This window comes from Giraffa tippelskirchi, chromosome 10 (genome assembly GCF_054371585.1).
Source record: "Giraffa tippelskirchi isolate mGirTip1 chromosome 10, T2T-mGirTip1v1.2.pri, whole genome shotgun sequence".
In the NCBI taxonomy this organism is placed as follows: Eukaryota; Metazoa; Chordata; class Mammalia; order Artiodactyla; family Giraffidae; genus Giraffa; species Giraffa tippelskirchi.
In genome coordinates this window covers 72,100,985-72,125,994 of record NC_137284.1, presented here as the reverse complement: position 1 = coordinate 72,125,994, position 25,010 = coordinate 72,100,985, and the positions used below count along the sequence as shown (strand labels likewise).

General features: G+C 38.6%; 1 protein-coding gene and 1 long non-coding RNA gene across 3 annotated transcripts in view; one reads left to right on the top strand and one right to left on the bottom strand.

Annotated features, from left to right (window-relative positions):
• The window catches only part of LOC145524777 (uncharacterized), a 36,968-nt gene extending 18,422 nt beyond the window's left edge, over positions 1 to 18,546 (bottom strand). The window contains exons 1-2 of the long non-coding RNA XR_014067834.1: positions 18,356 to 18,546; positions 14,392 to 14,542 (exon numbers count right to left, since the gene is read on the bottom strand). This is a non-coding gene — a long non-coding RNA (uncharacterized LOC145524777). The remainder of the gene's footprint in view (positions 1 to 14,391; positions 14,543 to 18,355) is intronic.
• ANKMY2 (ankyrin repeat and MYND domain containing 2) overlaps positions 1 to 23,437 on the top strand; it is a 41,641-nt gene extending 18,204 nt beyond the window's left edge. For both annotated transcript variants that reach the window (XM_081537651.1, XM_081537652.1), the window contains exons 5-10: positions 5,002 to 5,162; positions 12,792 to 13,006; positions 13,968 to 14,103; positions 18,464 to 18,592; positions 20,692 to 20,821; positions 22,249 to 23,437. In XM_081537651.1, the coding sequence (XP_081393777.1) occupies positions 5,002 to 5,162; positions 12,792 to 13,006; positions 13,968 to 14,103; positions 18,464 to 18,592; positions 20,692 to 20,821; positions 22,249 to 22,436 (959 nt within the window). In that variant the 3' untranslated portion in view covers positions 22,437 to 23,437. The remainder of the gene's footprint in view (positions 1 to 5,001; positions 5,163 to 12,791; positions 13,007 to 13,967; positions 14,104 to 18,463; positions 18,593 to 20,691; positions 20,822 to 22,248) is intronic.
• Positions 23,438 to 25,010: the final 1,573 nt, after the last annotated feature.

The window sequence follows — 25,010 nt, the reverse complement described above, 5'->3', positions numbered from 1 at the left end:
TGAAATGATAGACCTAAAGAGCTTTAACTGTAGCTCTCAATAAAGGCCATCAGTTATTCCTATTTATAATAATTATAACAATGATTACGAATGAGTATTAATGATAATACAATATACAGCTGTTTCAGTATCATCCTCAGCAACCATAAACATTTATTGTGTGTGTCCAGTATTTCTTGGTATGTTAATCCTGTTACTTGATATAAGGGGTTTAGAAGAGAATGGGAATGAATATTTGATGTTTGGTATTTTGGCCCCACTGAGTTAGCAGTTAGGAGAGTCCACTGATAGAAAAGCAAAAATAGAAACATCTCATTTATTGGGAATACAGTAAATAACTTTGTGAGACCTAATGATTCATGAAACAGATACTTAACATTCACAACCTATGGATTAAGCATCACTCTAGATGCTTTGGTGAATAAAACAGGATGTTTGTGTATTTATGGCACTAAGTGGCTAATAGGAATGACTGTGTGAAAATATACTCCAGTGGATGACTTAAGGGTTCCATAGAAATACATCAAAGGGAGGGATCTTCTCTCCCATTCCAAGGGAATTTCAAGAGAGAAATTACTTTTAAGCTGAGATATAGGGGAAATTAATCAGATATGGGGGACAGTTAACTATATATGGTATTAAAATTTATTATTATATTACTTAAAGCTACTCATAGTAGGTATAGTTAAGTCAAACAGTCACAGAGTCACTTTTTTGCAGCTCTATGAAAACAAATATTCTTGTTTTATTTTAACTCAGTTTCAGGAAGATTTGAGAAAGGTATGACCTTGCTGGGAAAATTGCAGAGAAATATTTGTCTCCCTTAGTTAAGGGCTCCCTGGTTGCCACCATATCACCTCTCAGCTAATTTTGAGGGTGTCAGTGTAGTAAGAAAAGAACATTAAACTAGGAATCATGAGACTCATATTTTAGTTCATGTTTGCTCCTAATTATTTTCAACATCATAGGCAAATCCCTTCACTGCCACATCTTCAGTTTTCTGATATGTACAGTGACGCCAGGGAATTAGATGATCTGAAATTCTGTTTAACCCTGCAAGTTTTCATTATGTCCACAATGTAATGAAATAGAGCTCAGAGAGAGGTTAAGTATCTTTTCCCATGCCACAGGGCTGAAAGTAGTAGAGAAGTTTGTGTTTCAACCATTAACAGAATAGTTTTCTTTTCCTCTTTTTTTTTCTTTTAATACTACCGTGTTAATAAAAATCTAAGGTACAAATGTTTGCATTTCCATCCTAGAGTGAGGGTAATGTTTTCATTCCATTTTAATCTATTTAGACTAATTTCATAGAAAATTACATTGCACCCTTTCAAGTTGACATTATATTTTCCTTATAGTTAGTCTTATTAAAAACTCATTCTCCCACTTTTACTTCCTTCAATCAGGTCATTACATATACATTTGTACTCATATGTGCAAGATTTTTTCATCTTTTAAAAATAAGGTCCTACAAATATATTCTTCCAACTTTATTCACTTTCCAGTATACCATGGAAGTCCCTTAGGTGATGGTTTGTGTGTTTTCGTGTATTTCCTTAATGTGATTGGCCTATCCTTGTTAGAGTACATTTCCTTTCTGTTTTTGTTAACTTAAAAAATCAAGAATGCTTTTCTGTTCTACTAGTATGTACTCTCCTATTCACAATGTTCCCAGTTAAACCTGTATTTCTTAGTTATTATCTAGAAACGAACAAAACTGTACCCTGTGCCCCACCCTTAAGGTATTATATTTGCCCATTTAGCAACCCCAACAAGATGAAATCCTTAAAACTCAATTTATTTCTCCACATTCTCTGTGTTTGCCTTGTCAGGCATCAGGACTTTGCTTTCCTCCTCCACCGCTACCACTAGCTGTGGCCTTAGCTGAGACGGTCTAGAATCTTTAGTACCAATATATCATTAGAGTGCCATCCACGGTGTGTTCTTTCTCCTTTAGCAGTCCCCACCATCTACAGTATAATTCTCTGTCATGCTGTCTCCACACATTGGGATTAACTGTCTCTGCTACCAAGGGCAGCTGTTCTTTCCCCACACTCTGTTTTCTCGTTGCTCCATCTTGATCATTGTTCTCATTTAGTTTTTGATTATAGGACCTTCTCAGATGGTACATAGGTTGTACATTGTTTGAAACCCATCATAACCAAAGCTATCTTTTTCTCTGAGATGCAAGTCATATCTTGGCTAGTTTCATGATTCTTGTGTCACTGCTCTGTTGTCTTATATGTAGACATTACTCCACAGTTTTCTAAATCCTGGTTTTGCAAGTGAGAATGTGATTTCTCTTTGTCAGCTTTTCATTCCTTATGCTAGAAGTGTGTTTCAATTTCAGTTTATCCTTGAAAGTAAAAAATTGTACTGGATGTGTCTGATTGTATTTATGTTCTCATTAATCCTGCCTAGGACTGACTCAGTGAGCCCATTTAGTCTAGAAGGCTCAAGTCCAGTGATAGTAATGATGGAACACAAAGTAGTCCCCACCCAGCTCCCACTCCCAACGTTTATTTCCTGTATGAATAGTACTATTTTATTTGCATGTATTCCCAATTCATAAATTAAAAACTAATAAAGCTAAATATTTAATAATTTCAGTTATGAAAATTTAAATATACATTAAGAACTTATAAACTTTATATGTATATCACTCTAATAGAAATTATTGATGGATTATTTAAAATATCAGAATAACCTAAGCAATATCTAAAATGAGAAAGGTAAATCTTGAAAAAAAATAACATTTTTTTCCTTCTCACAAAGGTGTAATTTTTAGAAACTCCTAGTCCTGTGGTAGTATCATTGTTAAATAGCCATTATTTTTATGCACAGATATTTCCAACTGCTAACAAGGCTTTTACTAATTAGGGGACTGATGAGAAAATGTAGTTACAAGCTAAGTCTTTGTTTTTCTCTCTCTGATTCTTTTAACTTCAACTTTTCCTAGGTCTCTTTACGTTTAGAAGCTTTTTAGAGTATCTTTTTTTTTTTTTAAACAAGAACATCTATCTTTTTATTGAAGCTGGATGTGTTTTAGAGCTTCCCTGGTGTTTTAAAAAAGCAGTACAATTTGTCTTCATCTTTAGTCTCTTCATGTATGGTTGTAAATTCCTGCACACTGTTATCTGTGTTAATTTTGGTGCTGTCATGTTTACATGCTGCTTGCAATATATTTGCTGGATTGTCATTTTCCTCCCTTCTTGAAAATTATGTAGGTAGAAATGATCTTTCCAAACAGAACACTTTATATTTCTAGTATTTCTTGTTACTGTTTGACTTGTCAAGATATATATAATGGAGATTTCTGGTTTAAAAAAAGAAAAAAATGATGTTTCAGTACTTACAAATAGCATCAAACACCAAAAATGATACGTGATCACTACTAAAATTTGCTTTCAAATCATGACTGTGTTGTTTTATCATTTGTTTCATTGTTAATTCTCCATGCATTTCTTTTCTTTTTTTTCCTCTGGATCTGTTTTTTTCAGTTCTCTCATCTTTCCCATAGTGATTTATATATCCTAATTTTTATCCATTTTGAGATATTTTATCTACTTCATCTTCTGCATTACTATTTTAGTTCTCCATTGTAACTAGGATTACCTTTCTCAGTTTGTCTATTAACTTTTAAAAATGGAATCTCTCTGTGGTCCATGAGAGTCTCTTTACATACAGTAATTGATCTGCTTAAGTGTTCTTCGGTGGTTGTCTTTATGGTTTGGTTGTGGAGTGGTTGTAGTAGATGTTATAGTACATGTTCCACAGAAGAGGCCCTCTGTTGGAGACATTGCATAGTCTTTCGAGATTGGATCCCCTTGGGTCTGCATCTCCTAGGCAGTCAGGTAAAGCTGACAGGGTCATGGAGCCATGAAGGGCTGTGCCATCTCTCTATACCTATGGGCCCAGGGTCCACAGACCAGGAAATATTTCAGCCTCTGCTGAGACACCACTCTTGGGTTATCCTCAAACTCTTGGGCAAGCTGAGAACTTGACCAACCTCAAAGATCCACCTGGCCCACAGTGCAGTCCCCCTGCAAGTCACCTGTTGTCAGCAGGATTGAGCAGATGCCCCCTGGACCATACACAAGTGGGCAGGGGCCACATGGGCCACCCAGAGCAGACCCCTCTCCCGGAGCCCTGGCATCTGGGTCTGCTCCGCAGGACTCTGTCACGGGTCCCTCAGCCCTCATCAGGCAGAAAGGAGGAAGATGTCTTGCAGAGATTCCTGGAAAAGCCTGCAATTGCAGATGTGCCCTGCTTGTCCAGAGAGGCCACTTCCTTGCTCCAAAGAAGTAGTGGAGAGGGAACCACCGGGGAGGAAGCAGCAGGAACACACAGTCAGGCCGCCAGCTTCCCCAGGGAAGGTTCTGCTTTCCTAGAACTGTTTTTACCTCTGGGGATGGCTTCCAGAAGTGGCACAGGGATCTATGAGGAGCCACAGTGTGGATTCCAAGCTTATGGAAGCAAAAGCTTTTTCTCTAATTCATTTCACAAAAAGGCCAAGCTTTTCTCAGATCCAAGGGGAGGAGAGATTAGCTTAACAAAATGGATAGTAATTATAATGACAATGAGAAACTTAATACAGAATAAATTTAAATTTTGTGTAAAGAAAGCCAGATGTGATTAGGGAAGAATGAACATCATTTGTGTAGGAGTGGAAGAAGAAACACTTAAATTATATGCAACTTTTATTAAATATTTAGGGTCAATTTTAAGTAGAACACTGCTTTTTTATTATTGTTGTTATCCACATAATCTTCTTACGTATTGTAGATTCTGTGTCTTTAAAAGGGGATTATTTCTTGACTTCGAAAGCATGCTTATAGATGTTTCCTAAAACATTTTACCTCTCCCCTTCCTCGTCTACTCTCCTAAAAATTAAGGCTATTGATGCATGTTTACTTCAGAAAACAGAACAACATAATTAAAAAATGGAAAAGTCTTATTTTGAATGATAAAATAATACATTTCCTATTTTCCTACTAAAAGGTCAACATGATTGTGTGACTATTATCAACAATTTCTTTCCTCGAGAGAAACTGGATTATTACACTAAGCCCCAGGGACTGGATAAAGAACCAAAACTGCCCCCAAAGTTGGCAGGCCCACTGCACAAAATTATCACTACAACAAATCTTCATCCTGTCAAGGTACTGTAGTTTATTGTATTTGCTTTCTATTTAAATTGTGTGTGTGTGTGTGCGTGTGTGTGTGCGCGCGCATGCGTGCTTAGCTGTGTCTTACTCTTTGCGACCCCATGGACTGCAGACCACCAGGCTTCTCTGTCCATTGGAACTTTCCAGGCAAGAATACTGGAGCGGCAAGAAGCCATTTCCTTCTCCAGGGGATCTTCCCAACCCAGGGATCGAACCCCAGTCTCCTGCATTACAGGCAAATTCTTTACCTTCTGAGCCACCAGGGAAGCCCATTTATATATTGCTTTAGAATTTAAACTGCTCTTAGTATGTGGGGTCCTAATTGTCTTGGGTTGCTTTTTGTTGATGTAAAAGTTGTGACAGGCTCTCCCGTTCAATTGATATAGTGAAGTAGTGCTCTTGTTTGAAAGCTACAAGAAACTGAGGGACACAGACCAGAGCCAAAGGAAGAGCAAGGCAGAGAGGTGGGTTCAGCCAAAGCCTAGCTTCTACTTCATCTCACAGTGAGCTCTGTTTATTAGTGGCTCCAGAGAGGCAAGGAAGCCAGGCTTTCCTGATCAGTATGTCATGGCTGAAGTCTGTCCCCAGGGGGAAAGGACAGCCACCCATATGGTGCCAAGTGAGGTGGCTCTCTCTGGATGAAGGGAGTTCCCCGAGAAAGGAGGCAGCTCTGAGCCGTAGCAGCCAAAAGTCCCAGTCGCAAGAACCTGGTATACGGGCCTGGTAACGAGGATCTGGGTGAGGAACCAACAGCATCCAGTACAATAATTATCCTTCCAGGCAGTGTTTGGAAATGTAATCATGAACACATTTCTTTCATGCAGGTAGGTATCTGATGCATTTAAGTAGTACAGTTCTTCCAGTAAATAGTCAAATCACACAGATTTTCAAACTTTGTAAACCAACTCGGAAGTTCACACAGCGTACCTGGGAAACTTCAAGGGTTATGCTGAACTATTCCCATTGCTATTTTCTTCATATTTTATATATGACCTTTTTGTTTATAAAATGATTATGTTTTAAAAAATTAATCCAAATGAATGTAATTTTTTCCATGAGTCATCTCAGGAAACAGCACTGACCTTTTTCAGACTTCAGCATCTGCTGTATGCCTTCATTCATATTATATAGATTTGATAGTAATTCAGAGCTATTTTGGGGTTTCTTTGGTTTGTTTTTTAATATTTATGTATTTATTTAACTGTGTTGGGTCTTAGTTGCAGCATGTGCGATCTAGTTCCCTGACTAGGGATTGAACCCGAGTACCCTGCATTGGAAGTGGAGTCTTAGCCACTGGACCACCAGGGAAGTCTTGAGAACTATTTGTTGAGCAGGATGTATGTTGGGTCAAAAACTGAAGTTTTCCCTTAGTACAAGGTATTATTACAATGTACTGAGATGGATTTCCTTAGTCTGTTACAAAAGAAAAATCTGAAATATACTGATCGTCATTAGAGTAAGTGGACAGCTCTCATTAAGTAACTCTTTTGAAGACTAACACACACTTAAAGATGTAAGTTATAAATTATATATAGTATTATTACTTTATTGCTGCATCCCTTGGCATATGGTCTTTTGAAGCATGAGAAACAAACAAATAAAAAAATACCTTTCATGTGGCCTTTCCCCCAAGTTATTAATAATGTTCTGGACCATCAAGAGAGATGACAAAGTAGCAGATCCTTTCCCACACAACAGACAAGTGCAATCTATTCTGTTTTTATTTTTCAAAACTCAAATGTTTTACTTAACATTTTGAAAGAATCACTAGATGCAACGCCTGTGATCCTTGCTGGGGAAAAATGAAATTCTGCCGTGGAACAGGTGTTTGTGTTTCTAGTGGAAATTTTATAGGACTTAGAATTTAACGGTTAAAAAAATACTTAGCCTCTTCTGTTTCAGTCTTTCTTTCCCTCCTACCACATGCAGGAAAGAGAGAACTCCTAGAAATGATGACATTGTCTCTCTGGTACTCTTTCTATTAGGAGTGGAGCAGGCTGGAGTGGGAAAACAGGAGTTTCCCTAGGCATACAGCATTTCTCAATGTAGAGAACGTGTGTAGTTTTATAAGGTCTTCATCACTCCCCCTCTAGTCTGGGCATGACTCAGGGGTCCCCAACATCTGGGATCTAATGCCTGATAATCTGAGATAGAGCTGATTTAATAATAATGGAAATAAAGTACACAATAAAGGTAAGGCACTTGAATCATCCTGAAACTATCTCCTCCCCATTCCCCCTCTCCCCCATGGAAAAATTGTCTTGCACAAAACTGGTTCCTGGTGCCAAAAAGGTTGGGGACCACTGCATTACAGGATATTTTGGGTTTGATTGATTTAAAGAAGTTTTCTACATGTTTCTGATTCACTGTGTCTTATGTCTGTTTCCACCCTTTGAGATTGCAGTAATTTCAGTTATTGTGACGGTTGGGTCTGTGGAGTAATTTTTGATGTTTACACAGAACCTAGTCTCTCAGAGTTAAATATTCCAAGAATTATTGTACCTGCAATTATCTTTAAAGGCACATATTTTGTGTAAGTTAGATTAAGGGTATATTTATACAGACAAATTGTAAACTAAAATAGCCTATAATTTATTTTTTAGAGCACTTGGTTTTATGAGAGACTACTCGATGATTATAGTACCTTCTTTCAGACCAGACCTTGCCTTTTGTAGATATAGTCTATTTGCTTGAAAACCTTTCTTTATCCACACTTTAGTTAAAAGCTGCCCAGTTGCTTTGGTTATGGTCCATTTTCATTGCTTTACCCCTTTTCAAGCTGGCATGGGTCTTCAGAGAGCATATTATAAAAAAGTAACTAATAGCCACCAGTCAAATCAAAGACCTTTAAAAATAAGCACAGTACAACACTTGATCCAACAGTGCATATTTTGCCACGGTGTACCTAACACAGATACATTTGTGAGGAGGGTAAGTGGCTGCTATACCAATAAGGATGTTTGTTTTCAACAGGGACTTAGGGAGTTGTGCTGATGCCCAAGATATAGACGTTTATAATGGAGAAAAACAGAGGCAAGAGGAAGAATGCCAGTAGAGTTTAGCAGGGTCCATAAGTGATCAGAAAGATAGATGTCAGCAAGTGATCCTGTTTTTTGATTATTAACATGATTTTTAAGCTGAGAATTTATTTATTCACCCTCAGTAATTATTAATAATAATGTTTCCTTTTATAATAAATATACCTTTATAATGCTTCAGAGACTAAAGGAAGGAAACTAATTCAAGTATTCTTTCTTTTGTGTGCAGCTGTGATAAATGCTTCGGTGAGCTCATGGTTGAGCTGTAAATATATATCATTTTTCATTGTGTTTGGTCTTTCCTGGTGGCTCAGATGGTAAAGAATATGCTGGGTTCAATCCCTGGGTCCAGGAGATCCTCTGGAGAAGGGAATTGCAACCCACTCCAGTATTTTTGCCTGGAGAATTCCATGGACCTGTGGCAGGCTACAGTCCATGGAGTTTGCTGCTGTATCAGTTCAGTTCAGTTCAGTCACTCAGTCATGTCCAACTCTTTGTGACCCCATGAATCGCAGCACCCCAGGCCTCCCTGTCTATCACCAACTCCCGGAGTTTACCCAAACCCATGTCCATCGAGTCAGTGATGCCATCCAACCATCTCATCCTCTGTTGTCACCTTCTCCTCCTGCCCCCAATCCTTGCCAGTATTAGGGTCTTTTCCAATGAGTCAACTCTTTGCATGAGGTGGCCAAAGTATTGGAGTTTCAGCTTCAACATCAGTTCTTCCAATGAACACTAGGACTATCTCCTTTAGGATGGACTGGTTGGATCTCCTTGCAGTCCAAGGGACTCTCAAGAGTCTTCTCCAACACCACAGTTCAAAAGCATCAATTCTTCGGGGCTCAGCTTTCTTCACCGTCCAACTCTCACATCCATACATGACCACTGGAAAAACCATAGCCTTGACTAGACGGACCTTTGTTGGCAAAGTAATGTCTCTGCTTTTAAATATGCTATCTAGGTTGGTCATAACCTTCCTTCCAAGGAGTAAGCATCTTTTAATTTCATGGCTGCAATCACCATCAGCAGTGATTTTGGAGCCACCAAAAATAATGTCTGACACTGTTTCCACTGTTTCCCCATCTATTTCCCATGAAGTGATGGGACCAGATGCCATGATCTTAGTTTTCTGAACGTTGAGCTTTAAGCCAACTCTTTCACTTTAATCAAGAGGCTCTTTACTTCTTCACTTTCTGCCGTAAGGGTGGTGTCATCTGCATATCTGAGGTTATTGATATTTCTCCCGGCAATCTTGATTTCAGCTTGTGTTTCTTCCAGCCCAGCATTTCTCATGATGTACTCTGCATATAAGTTAAATAAGCAGGGTGACAATATACAGCCTTGACGTGCTCCTTTTCCTATTTGGAAGCAGTCTGTTGTTCCATGTCCAGTTCTAGCTGTTGCTTCCTGACCTGCATACAGGTTTCTCAAGAGACAGATCAGATGGTCTGGTATTCCCATCTCTTTCAGAATTTTCCACAGTTTATTGTGATCCACACAGTCAAAGGCCTTGGCATAGTCAATAAAGCAGAAATAGATGTTTTTCTGGAACCCTCTTGCTTTTTCGATGATCCACCGGATGTTGGCAGTTTGATCTCTGGTTCCTCTGCCTTTTCTAAAACCAGCTTGAACATCTGGAAGTTCATGGTTCATGTATTGCTTAAGCCTGGCTTGGAGAATTTTGAGCATCACTTTACTAGCATGTGAGATGAGTGCAATTGTGCGGTAGTTTGAGCCTTCTTTGGCATTGCCTTTCTTTGGGATTGGAATGAAAACTGACTTTTTCCAGTCCTGTGGCCACTGCTGAGTTTTCCATATTTGCTGGCATATCGAGTGCAGCACTTTCACAGCATCATCTTTCAGGATTTGCAATAGTTCAACTGGAATTCCATCACCTCCACTAGCTTTGTTCGTAGTGATGCTTTCTAAGGCCCACTTGACTTCACATTCCAGGATGTCTGGCTCTAGGTGAGTGATCACACCATCGTGATTATCTGGGTTGTGAAGATCTTTTTTGTACAGTTCTGTGTATTCTTGCCACCTCTTCTTAATATCTTCTGCTTCTGTTAGGTCCATACCATTTCTGTCCTTTATCGAACCCATCTTTGCATGAAATGTTCCTTTGGTATCTCTAATTTTCTTGAAGAGATCTCTAGTCTTTCCCAATCTGTTGTTTTCCTCTATTTCTTTGCATTGATCGCTGAGGAAGGCTTTCTTATCTCTCCTTGCTATTCTTTGGAACTCTGCATTCAGATGGGAATATCTTTCCTTTTCTCCTTTGATTTTCACCTCTCTTCTTTTCACAGCTATTTGTAAGGCCTCCTCAGACAGCCATTTTGCTTTTTTGCATTTCTTTTCCATGGGGATGGTCTTGATCCCTGTCTCCTGTACAATGTCACGAACCTCCACCCATAGTTCATCAGGCACTCTGTCTATCAGATCTAGACCCTTAAATCTATTTGTCACTTTCACTGTATAATCATAAGGGATTTGATTTAGGTCATACCTGAGTGGTCTAGTGGTTTTCCCTACTTTCTTCAATTTAAATATGAATTTGGCAATAAGGAGTTCATGATCTGAGCCACAGTCTGCTCCCACTCTTGTTTTTGCTGACTGTATAGAGCTTCTCCATCTTTGGCTGCAAAGAATATAATCAATCTGATTTCGGTGTTGACCATCTGGTGATGTCCATGTGTAGAGTCTTTTCTTGTGTTGTTGGAAGAGGGTGTTTGCTATGACCAGTGTGTGTTCTCTTGGCAAAACTCTATTAGCCTTTGCCCAGCTTCTTTCTGTCCTCCAAGGCCAAATTTGCCTGTTACGCCAGGTGTTTCCTGACTTCCTACTTTTACATTCCAGTCTCCTATAATGAAAAGGCCATCTTTTTTGGGTGTTAGTTCTAAAAGGTCTTGTAGGTCTTCATAGAACCGTTCAGCATTCAGCTTCTTCAGCGTTACTGATTGGGGCATAGACTTGCATTACCGTGATATTGAATAAGATAAAGTAAATAAAGTCTAATGTCTTAAACAAAAAAATCATTAATCTGGGTTCTATTGGGTTTTTTTTTTAAAGAATTCTCATGTGCAAGTTTAGATCCTATGCTTTGATTCATAATGTATACAAAATACTGAGCAAACGGCATCAAGTGATGGCAGTTGATAGGAAAAATATAAATAATTAATGATTCTTTTCTTCTCTGCCACAAGTTAACTTTTGAATTATATAACGATAGGGGAAGTTGTCAGCAAATTTATCAATAAGGATTCTGATTATACTTATTTCATGAAGTCTAGTTTATTATTGAGTGCTATATTTGAAGTAAAATATTGGGTTGTGTATCAATATAGTAGGGTCAGAAATAAGTAAAAGTCTTGTTTTAATTTAACAAGAGCATTTAGTTTATGTTAAATTTTCACATAGGAGGCTTGGGCATGGGTTTTCCTTAAGTTAACAATGACCTTGCTCCTTGTCTAAAGAAAAGGATCTGATTCATGAAATCTGCCATCTGTTGTTCCCTAACATGTCAGTTACCTGGGATAGGTCTCTTACTGTGACACATAGGTTAACAAATACTGACTGACTTTCTGCTCTGAGAATACAATTGTGCCTCTGTTTCCCACATATTTACATTACTGTTATGTCATATGGATTTGTACAGGTGTCCTATGCAATCAATAAAGAAGAGAATACTCCTTCTTACACTGAATTTGGGCTTAATCTGTGTGTATTTGGGAAGTGTAGGACTCATAATGCATCATATTGGATAACTCTCTAATTATCCCCTTTTTAAAGCTATTTTTACTTTCCTCTTTCATCTATTCAAATTAATGATTAGAAGCATTTTAGGAAAATTTCCACAGAGAAATGTAGTTAGTAAGCAGTACACCTTTTATTTTTAGACTTCTGCCTGTAAAAACCTCATTTCCTTATAATTAACAAGAATGAATGAGAATTGTGGTTTTCCTAGCCATGAAATCCTAACGCTCAGTAATGTTAGCTAAAAGTAGTGATTGCTCTGTGATTTGTTTCTGTATATAAAGGGTATGCAAATATGTGCCATGCTTATCTTTAGTAAGAGAGCTTCCCTGGCTCAGGCGATCAAGAATCTGCCTGCAATGTGGGAGACCCAGATTCAGTCCCTTGGTCAGGAAGATCCCCTGGAGAAGGGAATGGCTACCCACTCTAGTTCTTGCCTGGAGAATCCCATGGGCAGAGGAGCCTGATGGGCTACATACAGTTCACAGGGTTGCAAAGAGTCGGACATGACTGAGTGACTAACACTTTTATCTTGAGTAAAAGTGCTTTTAACAGATATAGAAACCATGATTCCAAGCGGCCAACTAATACTTAGTTTAACTGGATGGCAAATCACACAATAACTTTGATATACAGAGTTCAAGAGATTTCATGATGTCCTTCTATTATTAGTTTTACAACTTGATCAGTGGCAATTTGCATTCTTATTTGAATTAACATAGTAAATATGTGACCATGAGAAACACTTTATTTGGTAATCAAAACTGACTGCCTAAATTGAGCATGGAAAAATCTCTCATGGAATTTCTAAGCTCACTGGGGTTTCTTCTAGATTGTGATGCTTATAAATGAGAATCCTCTGCTGGCAGAAGAAGCAGCTCTGAATAAATGCTACAAGGTGATGGATTTGATTTGTGAGAAATGTATGAAGCAAAGAGACATGAATGAAGTACTGGCTATGAAAATGCATTACATCAGCTGTATCTTTCAGAAATGTATGAACTTCTTAAAAGACAGAGAGAATAAATTGGACACTCTGATCAAAAGGTACAGTTTTTACCATGTCATGTATAAAATACACTCAAATGGATAATGTTTTATTATATGAAATCTCATTATGGCTTTAAAAATTAAACATTTTAGCAGCAGCTGTTATTGCTGAGATCACATTTAATCTGCCAGAAACCAGGGGCCCTATTAAAATTAGATTGATTATTCCATTCTTTACTGTTTACAGCATTTTTGCCATCCTAAATTACGGGTGAGAAACATCATACAGCTAGAAGGTAGCCCAAGTCCAGATTTGGCGATAGGTATGCTCTGCCATAACTGCTACTCTAGATTGATACCAGCCCTCAGTGTATCGGTGTTCCTGTAACTGGGAAGGCTGTGTGTTGCCCTTGTTCTCTGACTTCCAGGGGCAGATTCTCATGATTTTACTAAGAAAAGAGAACCAAGTCAGAAGGGTGTGACTTAATCAGAGTTTACATTCTTTGTTCAAATAACTGCCATGGTAATAAGTAACTAGCTAATCTGATAAATGTCTAGTATGTTTTATGTCAGGGGTCACCTTTTTAAATACATCCCTGGGCTCCTAAATGTGTTAAGACCTGGCCTAAAGGGCAGGTGGAACAGCAGTTTGAATTGAATCAATCCTCATGTTGTGACTACACAGTGAAAATCTTAAGCAGCAAATTAAAGTGAAAGTGTTGGTCACTCAGTCATGTCTGACCCTCTGCAACCCCATGGACTGTAGCCTGCCAGGCTCCTCTGTCTATGGAATTCTCCAGACAAGAATACTGGAGTAGGTTGCCATGCCCTCCTCCAGGGGATCTTCCCAACCCAGGGATCAAACCCCGGTCTCCTGTACTGCAGGCAGATTTATTACCCTTTGAGCTATCAGGGAGGCCCAAGGAGTGAGGAAGGAACTACTCAAAGTTCATGTGTTCAGCTGGGAGGAAATGCTTGGTAATTCAATTCCAGTTACTCTTTTAAAACTATCTTTCAGCTTGTTAAAAGGCCGAGCTTCTGATGGCTTTCCAGTATATCAAGAAAAGATCATTCGAGAAAGTATCAGAAAATTTCCTTATTGTGAAGCTACTCTCCTCCAGCAGCTGGTGCGAAGCATTGCTCCTGTCGAAATCGTAAGGCTCTTCCTAACTAGGTTAACTCCGTCAGTAAGACCTAATTACCATATTTTATACAATTAGAGGCATGTTCGCCTTAGCATTATTTAGTTACCTAATAAAGGCATAATTATCTTAAGGAAAATTTCAGAAACAAACATGGAGATAAATTTGCCTGCAAACACTGTTGCTGTTTATGCGTTTTCCCTCTGTCAGTCCTCTTCTTTCATTTATATAGTTCATGGTTTCATACACAGTATTTCCTTAGGTCAGAATATAGATATTATAGTTACAGTGGATACTTACATTTTTAATGACTCGGTGAAACCTCAACGGTGGGATCACATCCAGTACGTAATGCAGACCCACGTTTGTTTTCACGTGTAGCTTGTGAAAAACCAGCATAAAATCCCATACTAGATGGAAGTAGGAATTGAATGTCTACCTTGATGGTTTCCTGTCGGGGGGATGTGAGAGGATGAGTTTTGGGAAAGTTCATTGTGTATCCTGCTAAACAATCTTAAAGTATGTCCCGCTTCTTAGATTCTCCCTTAATGCCTCTGATGTTATAAATTTTCCATACATTAAAAAAAGGTCTGTTTATACTTACCAGTTATGGGAAGTAAATTTGAACTTTATTATCTGTTCTTTACTTACTTTCGTCATGTATTTATTTAAGTGGTATTAAAGACACTTCCTGCCTTCCCTATTTTGGATAGCTGTCAGATCACCTTATCTATACCAGTTATGCTTTTATACATTTCAGTGAAATCCCTTATCAGCCTTTGTGTATTAGGCAAGAAACTGATCCTGACACTGTTACCATCCATGCCTTCCTCCCTCCCTCTGGCAATGTCGGTTCTTCTCTGCCTTCTCTAGGCTGTTGTATCATTCTCAGCCCGAAAAATCAGGACTAAAAAATGAGTTCCAGGTGCTCCTTTTATACATTAAGACTTCATCCACTCAGAACCATTAAAGACCTAAGCAGACAAGATGATTTCATGAAGTTCATGCATTGATTTATTCCTGAGAGTTCACCATGATTTCACATAGAGATTCTTTCCGCTTGCTCTTTAATATGCTTGGCTATTTGGTGTTTAAGTTTTTGGAAGTTTAAAGTTAGCGTATTATGAGGGTAGCTTATCAATTATGAATGTGTTTTGGCTGTGCATATCATACTCCAGCCAATTATGAATTAAATAGATAATAGCTTATTTAATTCACATATACTCAGAAACCCAAAGGTAGGCAGACCCAATCTGGTACAGTGGACTAGGGACCCAAATCCTTTCCCATTTTCCCACCCAATATTCTTTAGCCATATGGATTATCATGCACATGCTAATGGAGAAGGCAATGGCACCCCACTCCAGTACTCTTGCCTGGAAAATCCCATGGACGGAGGAGCCTGGTAGGCTACAGTCCATGGGGTCGCTAAGAGTCGGAGACGACTGAGCGACTTCACTTTCACTTTTCCCTTTCATGCACTGGAGAGGGACATGGCAACCCACTCCAGTACTCTTGCCTGGAGAATCCTAGGGACGGGGGAGCCTGGTGGGCTGCCATCTATGGGGTCGTGCAGAGTCGGACACAACTGAAGTGACGTAGCAACAGCAGCAGCACATGCTAATGACCTCACAGTTGCAAGGCATCTAATGCTCTTCCTCCAAACTCGTATTCCTGTTGTAGGCAGGCAAGAAAATGAAATTGGTCTAGAGCTGGAAAGCATAAGCTTATCAGAGAAGCAATTAACAGTGGCTGCTGAGTGATGTCCAGCACTAATAAGTGTAGCTGACGTTGTACTTTTAAGGGAGAAAACTAAAAATAGCAGGTCGGAGTACTTTTTAAAAACTCGAAGCAGGTCAGTGTAGGACTCAACAATCCATCTTACCCCTGTATCATAGAACAATGTCGTTAGAGAGTATAGTGTTTGATGTTTATCCTAGTGATCTGAGTCATCAGTAATCAAGATAATATTTATTTAATGCATTTTAGAAACATTTCTGTCTTTAAGAACTTCTGCTCTCTTGAAGTCTTGATCTGCCATGCTTGTGGTTGTGAGTGTCCCAGTTAGCCACTGTTGACTGCCTGACAGATTCCAGTATTCTGCAAGTTCAGCAGCCTCTGAAGCAGTATTAACCTTGTCCCCCGACATGGTGGTTCTCACGGCCGGCTGCCATGAAGATCGCTCGTGGTATTTTCTGACAGTGTTGGTGCCTGAGCCCAAACCTCTGCCTGTCGTGGAACTCTGGCTTCTGTCTGTCACAGAGTTCAGCAGGAAGTGTGAGGCATAGCTCTATTTAAGAAATGCTGCTCAAGCATTGTAACATGAGACTCTTAAAGATATTTTGCTTTATCATTTGAAGGTGTATATATTAACTTCTGGAAGGCTAGCTAAGGTCTCTGATTTTATAGGATACATATTTAACAAAGTAGATGACAAGGTTTTGTATAGTAAGAAAGAATTCTTATCACTCAACTGTGACAAGAAAGATTTCATGTGGTTACTCTGCTGTACCATCAATTTTTTTCTGAGGCAATAGTTCACATTAGGAGCCATGTTTCTAGCAAAAAATATTTTAGTTTTACTTCTGGTATATTTGTGAGAATATCATTGTTTTGTGACTCCTACAAAAGTCCCATCTTGGGGAAGATTTTGAACATGTCTCAGTCATGATTTTTTTTTTCCCCCCTTAATTTTTATTTATTTATTTTTAATTTTTGGCTGCACTGTGTTTTCGCTGCTACAAGGGCTTTTCTCTATCTGCAGCAATTTTTAACAAGCTCTCTGGTGCACACCCTCTTTTCAGTACAACTGCCATAGACATTCATTCTGTGCAGATTTTCTGCAGATGATGGAGGCCACTCTAGTTTCAGTGCACGGGCTTCTCGTGGTGTCTTCTCTTGTCGTGGAGCACAGGCTGTAGGGTGTGCGGGCTGCAGTCGTTGCGGCACATGTGGGCCTGGGCTCTAGAGCACAGGCTCATTGTTTGTGGTGCACAGGCATGATTGCTCCAAGGCATCTGGGATCTTCCCAGCCCGGGGACTGAACCCATGTCTCCTACATTGGCAGGCAGATTTCTGTACTGTTGGGCCACCAGGGAAACCTTGTCTCAGTCATGTTTATAAAAAGAATATTTGAACGTGAACATGTAATTGTAAAAACATTTAAGTACCAGAAATTCTCAAACTTTTAGTATGTTTCAGAATCACTTGTAATAACGCAGGTACAGGGACCACATCCTTAGAGACTATAATTTAGAAAGTATAGATTGATCTGAATTTTGAACAAACTATCTGATACACTGTCATTTCAGCACAACTGCCATAGACATTCATTCCTGATGAAATTATTAACTTATAACTAGTATCTGAGGTTTTATTTCAGCTCTTTTTTCTCACTGTTATGTTATCTTCATTCCAAAAGATAATTCTTAACTCTTGAACTAAAAAGAAACTTAGTAATTATTTGTTTTTAGGAGGAGTAAAGTGGTTTTGAAATGAGTCCAGTGTAAAACAGTGTTCCAAGGTGGTTATTTGTTATGTATAACTGGTAAAATAAATATTCTTAGAAAGGAAAAGCAAATAAAAATATAAATTATGAAAATTTCCACATTTTTAGATAGGAATAAAGAAGCAAATTTGAAAAACTCAGAAACAAGAACTGTTGTGAGTAGGTATGATAGCTCCATACCTTGTAATTGCTCTAAGTAGATCTTAATAGTATTATCCCAGGCAGATAAATATTTAAATAGGTCTTAATAGCATTACCCCAGGCAGATAAATATTTGCCCTTATAATTTCCTCTGTTAAGAAATTTCATAAATACTCTTCAGCAAGCCATTTTGATTTTCAGTAACTGTATAATTTTCATATTTTTGGTTTTTCTTAATAACCTAATGCAATCACATGTATAGCTCTTTATTCTTAAGAGTTTGGAGCATTTCAGTGATAAAGGTGATAATTTTTATCTATTAGAATTGCGGATCTACCTCAAGTAAATAGTTTTAAATAGACAAGTTCTTTAAAACACTTAAGTTGCATTAAACTTTTAAGAATTATGATAAACATTTGTGATGTATCCTATAAATTGTCCCTCAGAATATGTATTATATATTGTCTTAATTCTCAGAAGGAAATTCCACTCTGAGTTCACTGTCCTATATCTGAAATCTTTGTATGCTTACTGAATAATCTCAGTTGAAAAATAACGTTTATTCTAGAATAGAGCCAACTTTTTTCTTTCTGAACATCTGGATCCATGACTTACCTGCCATGTACTTGGAGCAGAAAAAGGTGTACTCAGAAGTGTCTTCTCTGTAGTCTGTCCATGGTGATTTCAGAGTTTTTTTTTTTCTCCTCTTCTTACTTCCTCTAGGGTTCTGATCCCACTGCATTCTCTGTGCTTACCCAAGCCATCACTGGTCAGGTGGGTTTTGTGGATGTTGAATTTTGCACTACCTGTGGAGAAAAAGGAGCAAGTAAAAGATGCTCAGTGTGCAAAATGGTAAGAATGAAGTTAAGTTCATTGACATCTGGTTTAGATTTCATCGAAGTTGATAACTGAGTTTTAATATTCTATAAATGTAATAGTTGGCATTTTTTCTAATAAATTCTAATATATTAGATATGAAATATTGAATCTAATATTTGAAAATAATTTTGAAAAAGAACTATAGGATACATGTAGTTCTGTTCCCTCTTCTGTCCAGCTCACATGTTGCCCAGCTTCTATGCTCACCACACCCAAAAAAGAGAGTATGAATGAATGAATTATTATGAGAAAATAAGTGAAAACTTATTCACAGGGGACTGAGGCTAGTGCATATATGAGAACCTACAACAGTTCATAAATATGCAGTCTTAAATCTTCCAGTGTTGACTTCAACCATTCTCTCTTCATCAGCTCTTCCTTGTAAAGCTCTCACTCCCTTCTGACTGTCACCAATCTTTAAGTTTTCTGGACTGCTACCCACTTCTGCCAGAATTATCTCTATAAAGAGCATATCTGAATGGATTCTTCTCACATACAGATACTACCCACATGCATGCATCTGTACATTCACTTTACCCTATCAGTTCAGTTCAGTTCAGTCGCTCAGTCGTGTCCGACTCTTTGCGACCCCATGAATTGCAGCACGCCAGGCCTCGCTTATTGCCAAATTCAGACTTAAATTGAAGAAAGTAGGGAAAACCACTAGACCATTCAGGTATGACTTTACCCTATAGATCATGTTAATTTCCTATTGTTTTTAAGGTTGAAATTCTTCAGCACATTTTTCTGCAACCCATCATGTTCTGCTAGAAACTTCTTCTCCAGTTTCATTACCTTTAATTACTTACTTCTCTGAGCCTCAGTTTCCTTATGTGTGAAATGCAGCTAGAGTTGTGAGAACTAATGAGACCATCTATATTGATTAACTATGGCCACATATAAAAACATTCCAAAATTCATTACTTCAAACAACAGTCTTTTTTTTTTTCTCTCATGTTTGTGGTTGCCTGGGGCACATCTGTTCCATGTGTTTCTCATCCTCCTTGGACCAGCAGGCCAGGGTGAACATGTCCTCATGGTGATGGTAGAGCTATAAGTAGGCAAGTAGAAACATACAAGGTCTTGTGAGGTCCAGCCTTGAAATTGCCATGCTGTCTCATTCCTCTGGCCAAAACAAGTTGCATGGCTATACTTAAAGTTAATTCTCCACCCCTTCAAAGAAAAGAACTTTGAAGTCACATGGGAAAATGTATGGATGCAGGGAAGAGTGAAGAATTAGGGCCAATAATACAGTCTGTAATACCTTCAATGTATAACAGCCTAGCCCAGTTTTTGGCATATAATTTTACAAAAATCTAAACTCTATTTACACAAACGTATTGCTGTCCTAAACACAGCATTCACTTTCCTATTCCTGCATTTTTGTACAAGATATTCCATCCACTTGGAATGCTTCTTTCCTGTTTCTCTGTCTACTGACTCCCTCTATTTAGAGTGAGTCATTGCTTCCTCTGTGTTCCCATTGCTGTTACGTCCTGTTCTAGGATATAAATCATGTTGTTAATTATTAGCCTCCATCCATGCTACTCCATCCTGCTCTAGCTTCCTCTGGGACAACAATTGTATTTTCTTTGTCCTTGTACTGTATCAATTCTGGCACACAGAAGTCTCTTAAATAAATCATATGTTAGAGTCTTTGGTAGACCATGTGTTATATATTCATTGTTGTTAAAAAGTGGAAGCTAAAAATTGCAAAGGTAAACAATACACATTCATACATCATGGTTTTAAAATAAAGCACATTGGGAGTTAGTCACTTAGTCATGTCCGATGCTTTGTGAGCCCATGGACTATAGCCCGCCAGTCTCCTCTGTCCATGGCATTCTCCAGGCAAGAATACTGGAGTAGGTTGCCATTTCCTTCTCCATGGGATCTTCCCAACCCGGGTATCAGTCCCAGGTTTCCTACATTGCAGGCAGATTCCTTACCATCTGAGTCACCAGGGACACCTAGAAAAGTTAATATTTTTACAGCACAGTACTTGATTTAATGTTGTAATTGAAAAGTCATGTGACTACACCTCTTGAAAATAAATGTGCAATTGCCTTCAGGTAATATATTGTGATCAGAACTGCCAGAAAACACACTGGTTTGCACATAAGAAAATCTGTAAGAATCTCAAGGACATTTATGAGAAGCAACAGTTGGAGGCTGCCAAGGCAAAGAGTGAAGAGGAGAACAGTAAGTGTATAAAAACCGCGACCATAATACGTGTCAGTAGGAAGAGGAAGTAACAATTATATTAACACAGGACACACAGGAACTGCGTCTTCCCAGGGAACCAAGGAAGACTGGGGTTAACCATCATCAGGATTACACTTAAATATATCCTTCTTTTGAGTCTCTGGGATAATGTACAGACAATGTACATGTAATGTACAATGTCAATATAATGTCAGCCTAGATAGCACTAGAAAATGAAGAACATAAAATTCTGAGGAATGGTGTTTATTCCACTTTCTACTTTGTGATTCATGAGACTGCTCTGGAGCCAAGTGACTCTTATTGAGTAGTTTACTTATATTTTGCTCACAAAGGATTTTAAGGTCTTTGAATAAGGAAATAATTAAATTTACCCTAATGGCTACCTGAAGATTTTAAGATTGGAAGCCTTTAAATTTCTTAATTATGAAACTGCAGGTAAAATGATGGAGTAAATTTATAAATTACAAGTTAACTTGCACAGCTAAACTTTCCACAAGTGTGAGGACAGTGAGTTCCATATTATTTTTCCTCTCCTTTCCTCATAAAGTGTATGACTCATTTTCATCAGAAACAGTGAGTTGCTTCGGCAATGATTCACATATTGGAGAACTCTGACGTCCCACCCCAGAGGATGTAGGATATGTATCACACATTCTGGGAAGTGATAGGTTGCCAAAAGGTTACCTGGGTGATTCTGATACTAAGCATGTTCATCTCAGCTCCTCAAAGGACAATGTCCCCTTTGCCACCTGGTGGAGAAACATATTAATGGAAATGGATGATTTGTACAAAACTGCATTCATACCAAATAAACTGGTGTATAAATAGATTATTAATAGAATAGTCAGGCTTTCTGACTGTCTTGCTTTCTCCTGTTTTCTGGACCAAACCTTTATATCCTGCGTGTTGAAAGCGATGTATAACGGCTGGTCACATACCCAAGAAGCCATATGGAAGGGTTGTCAGTAGATGAGAACTCCTGGTTGTTAGACATCAGTCCATCCCACATGCTATTCTACTCCTTTATTCTCCACAAATGTGCAATAGGCTTTATTATCCCCCTCCTTATAAGGAGACAGCCTTGGACAGGCATTTACCTAACCAAGCGTGTCAAGCTAATTCGTGGCAAAGCTGTATTCGAATGTGGATTTTGCTTGTCTGCAATCCTGATTTCAAGGCCTGAGTTCAAATGCCAGTTCTCTTATTTTCACTGGCTGTGCAACTATGAGCAAGTTAGCAAAGCCCCTCTCTTCTCAGTTTGCCCATTTGTAAAAGAATAATGCTAGTAGAAAACTCCCCCTTGTGGTTGTTATGAGGATTTTAATACACAAAAAGCACTTAGAAGAGTGTCTGGCACATGGTAGGAGCCAGATGACTATTTTTTCTTTTCTTCTTTTTATCAGATAGCAAATTTGATGTCAATTCTAATTGTGTTGGTGAAGAGCGGCCGGAGGAGGCTGAAACGAGAATATGCCAAGAGGATGACAATCCTAAGGATTCTGAGGAAGGCGAGAAAGAATCTCTGCAGAGTGTTGCTGGGCTGGAAGGTTTACAAGAGGCTGCTGTAGGTCCACAGGTGTCTGAGGAGTAAGGGCCAGAGCAAGTGTCTGAGCAAGCGTGGAAAGTCCTCACCTGGCAGGTAGCTAGGAACTCACATGATTGCATCCTGCTTGGCTCCACACCTGCCTGGCACTGTGGCGGGATTCCACATTTCACAGAATACGTGCTTTCCAACAAGACCCTGTCCACCATGCCCTGACTTCATATTGATTCTGTTCTATAATAGGACAGATAGTTTTTAGAGAGAAAAACTTTTTTTCAAAATGCAGGAGAAACATTTCTATTCCCTTTCTGAGATAGGCTTCCCAGCAGTTGTTCTCAAAGGAAAATAAATTTCCTTTTAAAAAAGAAATATATGTTCTTGGGAACAAAGAGGCAAGCAGAACAGTTGTAGGAGAGGAGATTTTCAGGAGAAGAAAAATTTTATAACCATAGAGATGGGTAGTTAAAAGAATCATAACTTATATGTAAATAAAATGCTTTATATAAATAGCATTTACAGTAAAGTGCTACTTAAGATGCAATGAAATGAAGAAAAGCTATGTGTTAAAGGAGCTCTGACATAGTTCAGCTAATTGTAGTTTTCTATAGAATTTATCCTGAGCAGACTGAACTTTATGTAGTTCCTGCAGTGACATTTTATCTACAGTATTTGTACCTTCATAAATGTCAAATCCCCCAGGAGGAACTAAGGTATAGCCACAGTTATCTCAGCATGTGCATTAAAAAAAGATGTTTGATGAAATTGTTGGTTAAACAAAGGCTAAACATACTGTGTCCACAGTTACTATAAAACTGATTCATGTGCCATTTTCCACTTGAAAGGCTGTGACCTTCTTGTAAGCTTTTCATGGGGTTCTTCTTGTCCACACACTGATTTATAACTGTCATTTATAGGCTGTGCTGGCATCAGTTTTTAGTGTCTGAGTATTTAAATCGATCTAGAGTGAGATTTGAAGATAATGCTGTGTTTCAAAGTTCCCGTGTGTTGATTGTAAAATAAATTGTGCCTACTAATAGAGCCAACTTAAATCTTTTTTCATAGTTTGTTGTTGTCAGGGGGTGGCAGATGGTAAAGAAATATTAGAGAACTTAAAAACATTTTAGGAAACAGCAAATACTGGAGAACACAGTAATAATTATTTTAACATTTACAATTGTAAATCAGAATGACAAGAATTCTCACCTCACTTCACTGATCAGATTCTTCTGTCTTGCTGCTTTTTCTCTTCCTTACATTCAGTTACTTTTCTCCCAGCCCCAACACGTACATCTTCTGTACACCCTGTACCGAGCTGCTGTAGGAAGACTTCTTGTGAGTAAATCACTGTTTAGGGTTAAGTGGGTAGGAATTCAACAGGCAGATTTTTCCTGTACTTGTGAATCATGACATGCCCCCCTTCTCTCATTGAAATCCCTCAGTCTACACACAATGATAAACGTTTGTCTTTGACTAGAAAAATGGTCCTCCCAGGCCTTCCTCTTCCACAAGTAAATTTTTAACCCGAGTTCCCTGATGTTAATTATTTTTTGGGTGTGTGGTATCATCATGGTTCCTGTTTTTGGATAGCATGAAAGGTTATGAAAAAGCCAAAGGGAGTAGGAGAATCGAGATGTGGCAACATAGAGGTAATTTTCTCTTTATTGAAATGAATGCTAATATGAGTCAGAACTCCAACACAGCTACAGCTGGCATTAATAGTAACTTTCCAGTTGGACAAAGAGGACTTCAGATATAAGCCATGTCAGTATCAAAAGTTCTATAGACATATTTCAGGGAAGGGTTGGTCAGAAAATGGAATTTAAGAAAAATGAGGTTGGTTCTGATGGTACTCTCTTTGTCATAAATAACCAAAAATAGATGATTCCATTATAGCACCATCAAAACAGGTGGTCATCCAGCTACCCTTTTTTTTTTTTACCATATTGAATTATTTTCTATATGCCATCAAGAAACTTTTCTCAAACAAAAACAGGACCTAAAGGATTAGAATAGTCTTCCTATTATAATATGTCTTGTACTCAGAGCTGATATATAGTGAAGTTGCTCAGTCGTGTCCGACTCGCTGCGATCCCATGGACTGGGACCTACCAGGCTCCTCCGTCCATGGGATTTTCCAGGCAATAGTACTGCAGTGGGTTGCCGTTTTCTTCTCCAGGGGATCTTCCCGACCCAGAGATCGAACCCGGGTCTCCCGCATTGTAGACAGACGCTTTACCGTCTGAGCCACCAAGGAAATCCTATATAATAGAATGTTAAATTAGCCAATGGGTTTATTCAGAAGTTGGATTGTGCTTTTTGACCCAGTGGTGGTTTAGTTGCTAAATCGTGTCTGACTCGTGGAACCCAATGGACTGTAGCCCGCCAGGCTTCTCTGTCCTTGGGATTTCCCAGGCAAGAATACTGGAGTGAGTTGCCATTTCCTTCTCCTGGTGATCTTCCCAACCCAGGGATCAAACCTGGGTCTCCTGCATTGCAGGCAGATTCTTTACCAACTAGGTAATAGTAATAGCTAACACTGAAAGCTACTGTATCTCTGAAGTTATTTTGTTTAATATTCACAACAACCCCATGAATTGGGCTTTATTTTTATCCCCCACAGCA